This window comes from Labeo rohita, chromosome 2 (genome assembly GCF_022985175.1).
Source record: "Labeo rohita strain BAU-BD-2019 chromosome 2, IGBB_LRoh.1.0, whole genome shotgun sequence".
NCBI lineage: Eukaryota > Metazoa > Chordata > Actinopteri > Cypriniformes > Cyprinidae > Labeo > Labeo rohita.
In genome coordinates, this window is record NC_066870.1 from 29,905,654 (window position 1) to 29,919,639 (window position 13,986).

The window sequence follows — 13,986 nt, forward strand, 5'->3', positions numbered from 1 at the left end:
CGTCTGTCTTTTACAAAGAAAGAGAAAGAAACAATGTATGAAATAGTGTTTGTTTATGTATCTAAAGAAGCTGCGGTTTGTTCTCACGCCCATGTAAAGATCGCTGAACTCAATAAACACAACACAACCTTTGACCTTCTCTGTATTGTGGTTATTGTAGTTTTGTTACAGTCAGTTTTGTTATTTTATCGTATGATTCATCCCAGTCGGTAGTAAACAAATATTGGATTTCGTAATTAATAGAAGCTCCAAAATTTTTGTATAATATTAGAATACAGTTTGTTATTTTTTAAAATAATGTCGTTAGAAGACCTCTAGCCTTGTGACGGTTAAGAACTTCATCTCCCAGCATGCCTTGTGTCGCCCATAGGGTCACACTGTTACAGAACCGCTTCCGTGTTGTGTTTGTTACTGGAAAACAGAAACTGCGTGAGGTGACATAATTTTCTGTCGGCCGTCATTGATTAGACAGCGATGCTTTTGTAAACCGCTGCGTCAGAAGAGATATTAGATTGGACTATGTCGTTGATTCCGGGCTCAAAGCAGAAGGACAGGCGCATTTTATGCGGGATGTGCCCGGACCCGCAGTGCCAGGCGAAGCTCATCTTCCCCGCACACACCTCCATGAGCATCGAGTGCACTGAATGCGGCCAGAGACACGAACAGAAGAACCTCGCAAATGTGGAGGAAGTGACCGACCCAGATGTAGTGCTTCATAATTTGCTGAGAAATGCTTTGCTGGGTGTGCCAGGCCCTCCTAAAAAGGGCTCAGAGCTGGTTAAAGTGATGGGACTGTCCAACTATCACTGCAAGCTGCTCTCTCCCATCCTCACCCGCTATGGCATGGACAAACAAACAGGCACTGCCAAACTCTTAAAGGAAATGAATCAGGGAGAGATCTTCGAATGCTCGCTTCTTGGGGACCGTGCATTTCTCATCGAACAAGAGCATGTGTCCACTGTTGGGTATGGACGGGACCGGTCAGGGAGCCTGATCTACCTACATGACACTTTGGAGGAGATCAAGAAAGCAAACTCGAACAGAGAGTGTCTTATTCCCGTACACGTGGACGGAGACGGACACTGCCTGGTCCATGCTGTGTCCAGGGCATTAGTTGGACGTGAGCTCTTCTGGCATGCCCTCCGGGAAAATCTAAAACTCAATTTCAAGCAGAACCTTGATCACTACAAAGCCCTTTTCCAAGACTTCATCGATGCCGCAGAATGGGAAGACATCATTAATGAGTGTGACCCGCTGTTTGTCCCTCCAGAAGGGGTTCCTTTGGGCCTCAGGAACATCCACATATTCGGCCTGGCGAATGTACTCCACAGACCCATAATCCTGTTGGACTCCCTGAGCGGTATGCGCAGCTCGGGCGATTACTCCGCCACCTTCCTGCCAGGCCTGGTTCCAGAGGAGCAGTGCCGAGGAAAAGATGGCACTCTGAACAAGCCCATCTGCATCGCCTGGAGTAGCTCTGGCAGAAATCATTATCTACCCCTAGTGGGAATCAAAGGCTTGGCTTTGCCTCGTTTACCTGCTGCACTGCTCCCGAAAGCTTGGGGTGTTCCTCAAGAGCTCATTCGCAAGTACGTGAGCTTGGACTCCAGCGGAAGCTGTGTGATTGGCGGCGACCGGAGCCTGCAGGATAAGTACCTGCTGCGTCTCGTAGGCGCGATGGAGGACGTCTTCATGGACAAGCACGGCATCCACCCTGCTCTAGTCGCCGACGTCCACCAGTACATCTATCGACGCACTGGAGTGATCGGCGTGCAGCCGGAGGAGGTGACGGAAGCGGCTAAGAAATCCGTTCAGGAAGGTCGTCTCCATCGCTGCCTTGTTTGCAATGCTCTTTCAGAGCTCCACGTGCCAGCGGAGTGGCTCATACCAGGAGGGAAACTCTACAACTTGGCCAAATCGACTCACGGGACGCTGCGAGCGGACAAGAACTACAGCTTTCCTTTAAATAATTTGGTTTGTTCCTATAACCCAGAAAAAGATGTTCTAGTGCCCGACTACAAACTCAGCTCACTCACGGCTTGCACCTGGTGTCATGGAACTTCAGTGCGCCGCGTTCGTGGTGACGGCTCCGTGGTTTATTTGGACGGAGACCGTACCAATACTCGCTCACAGGGTGGGAAGTGCGGCTGTGGGTTCAAACACTTCTGGGAAGGCAAGGAGTACGACAATCTTCCCGAAGCTTTCCCCATCACTTTGGAGTGGGCCGGCCGTGTGGTGCGAGAGACCGTTTATTGGTTCCAGTACGAAGCGGATCCGACGCTCAACAGCAATGTTTACGATGTGACAATGCGACTTGTCACGAAGCACTTCCCTGGTGAGTTTGGAAGTGAGATTCTAGTCCAAAAAGTGGTGAACACCATTTTGCATCATACCGCCAAGAGGAGCCAAGATGAATACAATCCGGTTGCCATTGAAGGTGCTCACGTGCAGGATGGAAGAGAAGGGAGTGAATCTGCCACTCACCCTCCTACAAAAATCATCCTGACTGGACAAAAGGGCAAAACCCTGCATAAAGAGGAACTGGTGATGAGCAAAACCGAAAGAGTCTTGCAGCACAGCATCAGCGAGCAGGCCGCCCTCTCCCAGCGCCGTAGCACGGATCGCTTGCGCCAGCAGGATCCTCGCCCATCATCTCCTTCCTCTTCATCATCCTCTGCTCCTCCCACACCCACCAAAGTGCCGCCCACCAGCGGAGAGAAGAAGATACGCGTAACGACCAGCGATGGCCGGCAGGCCATGCTTACGCTCCAGCCACACACCACCTACGGTGAGCTCCAGAACTCCATCATCCAGGTCTTCAACTTGTCTCCCGGACAGCTGTGCATCCGACACGGCTTCCCCCTAGAGAGCTGCCCCCGCCGCGTCCCGAGGACCAGAACCAGCCTGTTGCGCTTCAGCATGGCGACCGCATCTCTGTGGAAGCGCTGAAAGAGAGTTCGCCCGATACTCACATGACCCAGACGCACACTCACGCGCCTCAAACGCACGCTCACTCTGATCCACGACTCAGCCGCACCAGTAGCAGGGAACTTCAGGACAACATTGACCTTGAGATGTCATCACTCTGTCTCCTGGCAGCACTTATGGGTAAGATACACCTTCCTGTTATAGATCTGCTTTATGAGAAGGCTGTGTCATACTAGAATCAACATCTATTTAAGTGTGTCTGACTCTCTGGATTGTGTATTTTACAAGTCATGATAATTCTTCTGTAATTTCAGATCATGTTTCAGAAATTACTGATTACTAAACGTGTGAGGCCTGTCTATTTAATGTGTTTCCTTTTCTCCTCTCTTATGTTTCTCTCAGGTGAAGATGTCTGGTCATATGCCAAGAAACTGCCTCACCTGTTCCAACAAGGAGGAGTCTTCTACAATATTGTGAAGAAAGACATGGGTAATCTGTTTTTTTACATTATCACACACAATTTGAATTGAGTTTTCAAAATTCTAAATTGTGTTTGGCATGACAAAGACCATACAGTTGAGTTAAAAAATTTACATATGCCTTGCATAATCTGCAAAATGTTAATAATTTCACCAAAATAAGAGGGATCGTACAAAATGCATGTTATTTTTACTGACCTGAATAAGATATTTCACATAAAAGACGTTTGTATGAAGTCCACAAGAGAAAATAGTAGTTGATTTTATAAAAGTTACCCTGTTTACATACACTTAATTCTTAATACTGTGTTGTTATCTGAATGATCCACAGCTGCTTTGTTTGTTTGTTTAGTGATAGTTGTTCATGAGTCCCTTGTTTGTCCTGAACAGTTAAACTGCCTGCTGATCTGCAGAAAAATCCTTCAGGTCCCAAAAATTCTTTGGTTTTTCAACATTTTTGTTTATTTGAACCTTCTTCTGTAGCTTCTAAAGGGCAGTACTAAATGGAAAAAAAATTATATTTAGGCAAAATGAGAAAATGAGAAAAATGTACACAACTTCATTCTGTTCAAAAGTTTTCAGACCCCGGCTCTGCATTGTGTTTCCTTCTGGAGCATCAGTGAGCATTTCAACCTTCTGTAATAGTTCCATATCCCTAAGTTATGCTCATTGTGATAAAATGGATCTCAAAATCATACAGTCATTGTTAGGAAGGGTTCAAATACACAAAAATGCTGAAAAACCAAAGAATTTGTGGGACCTGAAGGATTTTTCTGAAGACCACTGGGCAGTTTAACTGTTCAGGACAAACAAGAGACTCATGAACAACTATCACTAAACAAAAAAAAAAAAAAAACAGCTGTGGATCGTTCAGGTAACAACACAGTATTAAGAATCAAGTATATGTAAACCTTTGAACAGGGTCAAAAAGGTTTTATAAATTCAACTATTATTTTCTCTTGTGGACTATATGTAAACGTCTTTTATGTGAAATATCTTATTCAGGTCAGTACTAAATAAAAATAACATGCATTTTGTATGATTCCTCTTATTTTGGTAAAATAATTAATAATTTGCACACTCTGCAAGGTGTATGTACACTTTTGATCTCAACTGCATGTGCTGCTAAAAGCATTTGTAGCAACACCGCATTGTGAGGGTGGGGTTTGAAAACCGGTTCTAATTCAAAACTGGTTATTTTGTCTTAAAAATATAGAAAAATTTTCATGGTTTGTGGTGTGGAAGTAGCCTCTGGTAACCCTCTGGTTTGTTTGTTCTGCCACTGAGAGATGCAGTGCAATGGAGTTAAAAATAATAAAATTTTGATTAACTGTACATGCCCAGTAATCAGAGAAATGTAGTGAAAAGCTATTTTAAAAATCATTTTTAAATGAGGATTTTTAAATTTCATACAATGTCATTTCTTCACAAATTATACTACCAGCATAATAATTTAAGTGAGAAGTTGAATAAAAAAATTAACACATTTTTAGAATGCCTTAGTAATTGTTGTTTTTTTTTTTTTTTTTTTTGCTTTATTGTAGCTTAAGCAGTAGAGAATATTGTAGGTTGTAGTTTTTATTCCAAAGAAAAGCAACAACTGATTAAAAAAAATGTAAATGTGTACTTTGATCGCAGTTTAAGTCGCTTTGGATAAATGTAAATGTTTAATGACAGCAGAACTCAGGCTGCGTGAATCCCACAGGTTTGTGCAAAACCTGATGATCATGTTTTCCAGGATAAAATTATCTTGTGTTTCACTAGATTCAAGAACATCTTACCTTTCAAATCTGAGTTCAACTGGTCAATGTAACAAATGATTATATGCCTTCTGTTTTTTTTGTGTTTTTTTTTGGTGTTCCTATTATATATACACTACCAGTCAAAAGTTTTTGCACGGTAAGATTTTTAATGTTTTGCAAGAACTCTCTTCTGCTTACCGAGCCTGTATTAGTTTGATCCAAAATACAGCAAAAGCAGTAATATTGTGAAATATCTTTACTATTTAAAATGTTTTCTATGTGAATATATTTTAAAATGTAATTAGATGTAATTTGATGTTTTAAAACCGAAACATTCAATAGTGATATTTGAAATGATTTTGGGGAAAAAAAGAGAAAAAATACTTTAAATATAAACCTAAAATCGCTAATTGGTGGCAGCAAATCACTACATGAGTGAGTCATTGAGTCATTCAACCGATTCGTTCAAACGGCTGATTGATTCAGTAATGAAACACCATAGTGTTTTGCTCAGAGATGCAAAACAGTTCTGCTGTGGCTGTGTTTGAAACTATTTTTGTTGATGAAATAGAGCAAAAACAGGCACTTTTATTTAAAAGAGTGAGCTAAAATTAACTTCTTGTTTTTTTGGAGTGTTTTACAAAATCAATATAATTGCCATCTCATAGTGTATACGTGCAATCTCTGGGTGTGTTTTTGTAATTGTTAAACAATGATATATGTGTATATGTGACCCTGGACCACAAAACCAGTCGTAAATAGCATGGATATATTTGTAGCAATAGCCAACAATACACTGTATGGGTCAAAATTATCCATTTTTATTTTATGCCAAAATTTAATTAGGATGTTAATTAAAGATCATGTTTCATGAAGATATTTTGTAAATTTCCTACCATAAATGTATCAAAACCTAATTTTTGATAAGTAATATGCATTGCTAAAAACTTCTATTTAGTTTTTTTTTTTGCACCCTCAGATTCCAGATTTTGAAATATTTGTATCTCAGCCAAATATGTTTTCTGTCTTTCTTCAGCTTTCAGATGATGTATACATATCAGTTTTTAAAAAAATTACCCTCATGGCTGGTTTTGTGGGTCACATATGAACATTTGTAAAATGAAACTGACAATATGAAAAATGATTCAGTTGTTCATATCATCCACTTCTACTGCATACAATAATAAACTGTGCTAATAATCTCTATTTCTGTGTTAAGGTCTGTTGGACGGGAAGCATTGCACACTGCCCCACTTGTCGGGTAAGACGTTTGTGTTCAACGCTGCGGAGGAGCGTTTGGAGCTGTGTGTGGACACAGCCGGCCATTTTCCAGTGGGCCCTGACGTGGAAGAGCTCGTCCAGGAGGCCCTTTCCCAACTCCGTTCAGACTCCGCCTCCCGTAGCCGCGAGGGAAGCCCCGCCCACGGCCTGCGATTGGGCGCCGGCGGCGCAGTGCGTAGGAAAGAGCAAACCGTCACGGCCTTCCAAGGCAAAGGTCACTCACTGGGCTCCGCCCCTCCTGAACACCCACCAATCAGGCGGCAGCACAGCAGCGGCGTAGATCTCAGCAACAGCGCTCGCGGCGAAGAAATAACGTTGTCTGGGGAAGAGTTGGTGCGCGTAGCTCCGGGCATGCTCACTTTACGCGAGGGCCGCGGATTGGGGCTTGAGCCCGCCGTGATCGAAGCCCAGCGGCAGCGCCTGCAAGAGATGGTTTCAAACATACAAGCGTCCATGGACAAACACTTGCGCCAGCACACTGCAGCAAGGCATGATGTGAAGGAAGAAGAAGAGGCTCCTGACAAACAGGAGGATATGGAAAGTCACGGAGCGGAGCCTCCCAGCACCTTCGAACCCATGGACCAATCTTGATACTTCATTACCCGCATAGCAGAGTGAGCTTCCTGGCATAACACGCATACACACACACTGTGATTCAACTAATGAATAATGGTGCAGCCGATTTACTGACACGTGCGTCCTTTGAGTGTGAAACTCATTCCTTAAATAGTCTTAAGATGTGAAATTTGGAGTGGTTATTACAGGAATTGAGTGTCGGCTTTCATCCACCGAAAATATATACATGGTGCACACTAATTTAAAGAGATAGTTCTAGTCATTTACTCACCGTCATGTCATTCCAAATGTCTTTACTTTTTCTGTCCATATAATGAAAGTCAAAGGGGTCCAAAATAACATTGGACCCAAATGTCTTCTTTTGTGTTTCGCGAAAGAAAGAAGTATACAGAATGATATGAGGGTGAGTAAATGTTGACCCAATTTTCATTTTTGGTTGAACTATCCTTTCAGGATCCTTGAGCTTTGCTAGTCTTTACATATAGTACTTAAATAATCAAAGTGCACTTTGACCCTCATTGCTGGGTTCACAGCTCTCTTATCAACTTAATTCACAACCCAATTTGAAACACTCTAAAACACTGAGTCTAAACTTCAGCCCTGCATCTGTGTGCACTTAGTAGGTAACAGGGTCTCCATGATCATATGTTTGTGTCCTCAACACAGTTCCAGCCTGTGGAAACAAACAGCTTAGTCAGCTAATCAGTTTAGTGATATAGTCGTCTTTTGCGCTTCTCTACCCCACAATTCATCGCAAAATCTATCCAAAGAACACTACATGGTAAAAGCAGCATTTCACGTTTACTCAGTAGCCCAACTGCACACTCAGAGCACAGAAACCTCAGCATAGAGTTTCTAGAGTTTTGTGTAATCTCCAATTGGCCTTTGAATTTCTCAGTGTTGCCTTTGTTGCAGCCCAGACTCACTATTTGGTTTTATTGTACCGTTTTGCATGTCCTTTCTTCTTTAAACACTCTTCAGTGCAAGACAATTCATACAAGTTTACTTAGTATCGGAATGTAATGTAGATTCTGGGAAAATCTAAACAGAAAGTAGCCGAGTGGGTGAGTTCAGCGCTGTAGTGAAGTTGTTACCTGTGTGTTAGGCCATGCTAATATGCTGAAGTAGAGTGGAATGTGCGTCAAGGACGGTTTAAATGTTTTCTTTTGAGAAAAATATATATCTACATTCTGTTTGAGAGAGAGAGATTTTTCTCATCACCTTGGCAACTGATTCATATAAACCAAAAAATAAGACGTTTACAGTAAAACAGATTAATAGTGCTGTTGTGCTTCGGTCTGGGTAGAGAATAAAGCGGATGGAAAATCCTAGAGATTGTGCTGAACCCATATCTATTGAAATTTTGCTGAGCTGTTGCGTTTAACCCGGTGTTGCCAAAAACAGGTGCTCAAACCTGTTGTTAACAGCCTTAATGAGTCTTCTACCCTCCCCGATTTGCAGTGACACACTTCTGTATGACAGGAGTATTGGAACGAGGCCTGACTTTTGGTCCGAGGCCAAGCGTGATGTTGGAGGATTGATGAGCTTTTAAAAGATTGGATTTTGATTTTTAAGTCGACGACATCTATACCAGAGCACTTTTTCTGTGTGGGCTTGTTTATTAGCTCTTGAACATAATTGATATTTGTTGGTGTAAAGAGCAGCACAAAAGAAATGTTTTACTGCTTCATGTAACACAGACTCAAGCGCAGGTTGTTTCTCTGTGACTGCTGCCCTCCTGATATATTGTATTCCAGTGTACAATAGTGGTATATATTGTATTATACTTTCATCTGTACAGATATTGAATCTGTTTTGTTTTTTTCTCTCCCCCCTTCTGGATTGTTTCTCCTCTGTTTTTCAGTAAAACAGTTGGATGATTCTACGCAGCTGAGAAATCTGCTGATTGCATGCTTGATTACTTTTCGCCTAACAACAATAAAGTTATTCCATCTGTATGAAATGATGTGGTCGCTGTTTCTCAATCACTTTCTTATGCCGTTTTCTATTATCTCTGATGAGTCACTAATGGACCACATCAGTGTGAATTAGTGGTAACACTTACTATAATTTTTTATAAGTTGCTAACATGCTAACATGAAATAATTAACAATACCTTCCATCTTGACTGATGTTAAATTCTACATAAACCACTGTTCAAAAGTTTAGGGTTAGTAAAATTTTAATGTTTTATAAGAGTCTCCTTTGCTCACCAGGGCTGCATTTATGTGATCAAAAATATACAAAAAAAGTGAAATATTAATGTAATTTACTCCTGTGATGCAAAGCTGAATTTCCAGCATCATTAGTCCAGTCTTCAGTGTCACATGATCCTTCAGAAGTCATTCTAATGGAATGATTTTATGCTCAAGAAACATTTATTAACATCTTAGTAACATTTTACATTATAAAAGTCTTTACTGTCAATTTGATAAATCCTTAATAAATCCTTGCTGAATAAAAGTAATTACTTTAAAAAAATTAAAACTTACTGGTCACAACTTTCTGAGAGTATACGAATACATTTTTTATATTTTTAGTTGTAAAAATTACTGTAACATTAATGTATTATGAATGAATGTGAACAATAATACATGTAATTGTTAACTTTCATAAACGCTGTACAAATAGTTAACTGGTAGTTCATGATACATCACACATGCACAAATTGAACCTAATTGTTACATATTACCAAATTAATGTTGACATTTTTCTCCATTTTGTGAATTACAAAATAACGTTTCATTTCATGAAATTTTGCAGCAGTCACAGCTGTGTGCCAACCTCAAAATAAAAGCAAAAAAGCCCATAAAAATTAAACAGCATCAATAAACAGCATCATTTAACAGTATAGGAAATGACAAATTCGGGACAAAAAAGTTTAGTTTAGATACTTTGTGCTATGTTAAGGTTATCATGTATCATTTTTTATGTAATATGCAGATTTAAAAAACATTTGGGTCAAATAGAACCAATTAAAAAGTGTTGCACTTTACCTGGAAATCTAAATGGACATACACTTTAATACTCTCTATAAAATTCTATAGCACTTCCATTGTAAATTGATCTCTGTAAGTGCATTTTTTTGTGTGTTCTTATAGATTGTGAGAGGCGTGATATTATACATATACAGTTAAAGTTAAAACTTTACATACATCTTGCAGAATCTGCAAAATTTTGTTTAGTGATAGTTGTTCATGAGTCCCTTGTTTGTCCTGAACAGTTAAACTGGCTGCTGTTTTTCAGAAAAAAAACTTCAGGTCCCACAAATTCTTTGGTTTTCAACATTTTTGTGTATTTGAACCCTTTTCAACAATGACTGTATGATTTTTAGATCCATCTTTTCACACTGAGGACAACTGGGGGACTATATTCAACTATAACAGAAGGTTTAAACGCTCACTGATGCTCCAGAAGGAAAAACGATGCATTAACGATGCATACTTTTGAACAGAATGAAGATGTGTATTTTTTTCTTATTTTGCCTAAATATCATATTTTATATAGTACTGCCCTTCAGAAGATACTTACATGTTTCCCAGAACACAAAATGAGGTAAATTTGCCCTGATCTTCAAATTCAAACATTTTCAACCCCCAGGTCTTAATGCATCTTGTTTCCTTCTGGAGCATCAGTGAGCATTCAGTGAGTCACACTGAGTTGTCCTCAGTGTGAAAAGATGGGTCTCAAAATCATACAGTCATTGCTGGAAAGGCTTCAAATACACAAAAATGCTGAAAAAACAAAGAATTTGTGGGACCTGAAGGATTTTTCTTAAGAAAAGTGGCCTATCACCAAAGAACAACAAAAAAAACTCAGCTGTGGATCATTCAGGTAACAACACTGTATTAAGAATCAAGTGTATGTAAACTTTTGAACAGGGTCATTTTTATAAATTCAACTATTATTTTGTCTTGTGGACTATATTTAAATGTCTTTTATGTGAAATATCTTATTCAGGTCAGTACTAAAAAAATAACATGCATTTTGTATGATCTCTGTCTTATTTTGGTAAAATAATTAACATTTTGCAGATTCTGCAAGGTGTATGTAAACTTTTGACCTTAACTGTATATATATATATATATATATATATATACATATGTCTACTAATACTATCTAATAACAGTTTCTAAATCATTGTAGTCTTTCTGCATGTTTAGTCAAAACATACATATACTCAAACAAATATGTTCATAGACGAAGGGTGTGATATTTCCAATAAAAATCACAATATTTACTGTACATATTTACATGTGGCCAGTAATAGTAAAAATCCTGATACCAGTTGCAGGCTCAGTGCCGCGAACAAGCTACAAAGGCCCCAAACCCTAATCAGGACACCAAACTTCTGTTTTATCTCCAAATCTGAAGGAGTTGCATACAACTCAACTTTAGTGTCACACTGTCCTAGATTCTGCTCTTCTGTGACCCATTTGGAAGAGAAAGGCAGAGCTCTAGGGTTAGATGCATCAGTCAGGATGAAACGCAGGATTGATAGAGCCAATCGAACGTACAGCATGTCCGTCACTACGTCGACGAGAGAGCAGCCGCTGAAATAATCGAGGTGAACCCGGCACTCCTGACAGAGACGCTCGCCTCGGCAGTTTCAGAGAGCGCCCTCTAGAAATACAAATACCAGTGATGATGTAACATGACAAAAACAAATCTGATTACACAACATAATAAATACTCACCCAGAACTGCCACTCCGACCATTAGACGATGCTTGCGTGAAGCTATGTGGCGCCTGAGTCACAGTGGGCCTCAATGGTTCCTGCTTCTGCACACATATACACGTTTATTACGCATTAACATATAAAGGTTCTTCAAAAAACATGTTTTAAGATGGGTAATTATATATTTAGCTGTAGTGTGCCAATAGAAAACATAGTTAACTTCAGGTTTCCAGTTTGTTGTTAATGTTCCAAACATCTTGAGAAGTTAACGCAGTTTTTATCTAGATTTAAGCCATCTCGGTTTGCAAAAGGAATATCTTGAAATCTGAAACTGATATGTCCTACTCGCACACTGAAGCAAATGATATAAATAATCATCTTAAAATAAATGTTGTAGAAACAAATCGAGCAGAAATCCTTTCTAGAAAACAAGAAGTGTTTATAGTAGCAATCGAAGTGTGTTTAATTACAGTTGAGGTCAAAAGTATACATACACCTTGCAGAATCTGCAAAATGTTAGTTATTTTACCAAAATAAGAGGGAAATGTTATTTTTTATTTAGTGCAGACTTGAATAAGATATTTCACATAAAAGATGTTTACATATAGTCCACAAGAGAAAATAATAGTTGAATTCATAAAAATGACCCTGTTTAAAAGTGTATACAATTAATTATTAATACTGTGTTGTTACCTGAAACACAGCTGTGTTTTTTTGGTTTATTGCTAGTTGTTCATGAATCCCTTGTTTGTCCTGAACAATTAAACTGCCTGCTGTTCTTCAGAAAAATCCTTCAGATCCCACAAATTCTTTGGTTTTCCAGCAGTTTTTTTGTATTTGAATCCTTTCCAACAATGACTATATGATTTTGAGATCCATCTTTTCACACTGAGGACAACTGAGGGACTCATATGCAACTATTACAGAAGGTTCAAACACTCACTGATGCTCCAAAAGGAAAAACAATGCATTAAGGGCTGGGGGTGTAAACTTTTGATGAGTATGAAGATGTGAAAATTTTTCTTATTTTGCCTAAAAACCTAATTTCTTTCATTCATTACTGCCCTTCAGAAACTCTAGAAGATACTTACATGTTCACCAAAAGACAAAATAAGTTACATTTACCCTGAACTTCAAATTCAAAAAGTTTTCACCCCCCGGCTCTTAATGCATCGTGAATCTCAGTCCTTTCTGGCCCGTTTAAACATTTCAGTTGTGTTGCTGTCTATGCAGGGTCAGAAAGCTTCTGGATTTCATCAAAAATATCTTAATTTGTGTTCTGAAGATGAACAGATGTCTTACAGGTTTGGAACGATATGAGGGTAAGTAATTAATGACAGAATTTTCATTTTTGTGTGAACTATCCCTTTAAAGTGACAAAAAAAACATTACTTTCAGTTTGCACCTAAGTATATTATTTTAAAGTAGGTAAATTATTTCCAGAATGAACGTGTGTTTTAGACCATGTAGTATATTATTCATGCACTGTATTTGTTTGTATGCATGAGTACCATAGTGAAGCAGGCTGTGGGCAGGTATCCCTCCTTTCCGCTCTGAAGTCGGACGTAACACCAGTCAGCGTTCTCCTGATACAGCAGCAACACCACCTCACCGGCACGGACACACAGCTCTTCTTCACAGTCTGCGCTGTAGTCTGCTGTCACTACCATCTCACACACACAAAAATCATATTTAGTCTTTGGCATCAGCTCTGTAGTATAAACTGTTGTATTACATGATACTGCAGCATAAATTGTGTTACCATTTCTCCTTGGTGCTTGAATATTACTCTCTTCCGACAAACTGAAATGAAAGATTCAATTCAAATTTTGTTAAGGAATGATAAGAAATAAATAAGAAATTATAAAAGTGAGGAACAAAAGACTACTAACCTTGAGGCGACAGTACAGTGGTGAACACCTCAAACTCTTCATGGCTCTGTGTGTAGATCTGCTGCATGATGAAGCCAAACAGCACACAAGCTGAAAGAAGAACTGAGACACTTTATTCAGAGTCACTGCTATTGCTAAGTCTTCTCCCCTCTTTAAATACTCTCTTGTACGCACACACATTAAAGGATCTTGGCTAGGTGCTTTTCTAGGAAACAACAGCACTCTTAAATCTATTTAAATCTGTTACACTTCAATTAACTGTTGAAATGCTTCAAGTCATAGCTTTCATCAGCCAATCACACACTTCCAGAAACCAAAGCTCTCCAATAACATGCTCTCTCTGCACAGTAATTCATTCACACCACTAACACATAACATGAAACTTCACATCCTACACCCAGTCCTTCAG

The 13,986-nt window shown here is 39.4% G+C and overlaps 2 protein-coding genes across 2 annotated transcripts; one reads left to right on the plus strand and one right to left on the minus strand.

Moving 5' to 3' along the window:
- The first annotated feature begins 385 nt into the window (after positions 1–385).
- vcpip1 (valosin containing protein (p97)/p47 complex interacting protein 1) lies at positions 386–8,969 on the plus strand. The gene is given in 4 exon segments (XM_051133363.1): positions 386–2,854; positions 2,857–3,108; positions 3,331–3,417; positions 6,369–8,969. Coding segments are annotated over 4 exon segments (3,327 nt in total). The 5' UTR covers positions 386–519; the 3' UTR covers positions 7,022–8,969.
- Positions 8,970–9,216: 247 nt separating this feature from the next.
- si:dkey-97a13.12 (uncharacterized) lies at positions 9,217–13,909 on the minus strand. Its single transcript, XM_051133387.1, has 5 exons — positions 13,578–13,909; positions 13,448–13,488; positions 13,197–13,355; positions 11,704–11,789; positions 9,217–11,629 (listed from the first exon to the last, which is right to left on the minus strand). Exons 1-5 carry the CDS (start codon positions 13,642–13,644, stop codon positions 11,479–11,481), a joined length of 504 nt encoding a protein of 167 aa, XP_050989344.1. The 5' UTR covers positions 13,645–13,909; the 3' UTR covers positions 9,217–11,478.
- Between the last annotated feature and the right edge of the window lie 77 nt (positions 13,910–13,986).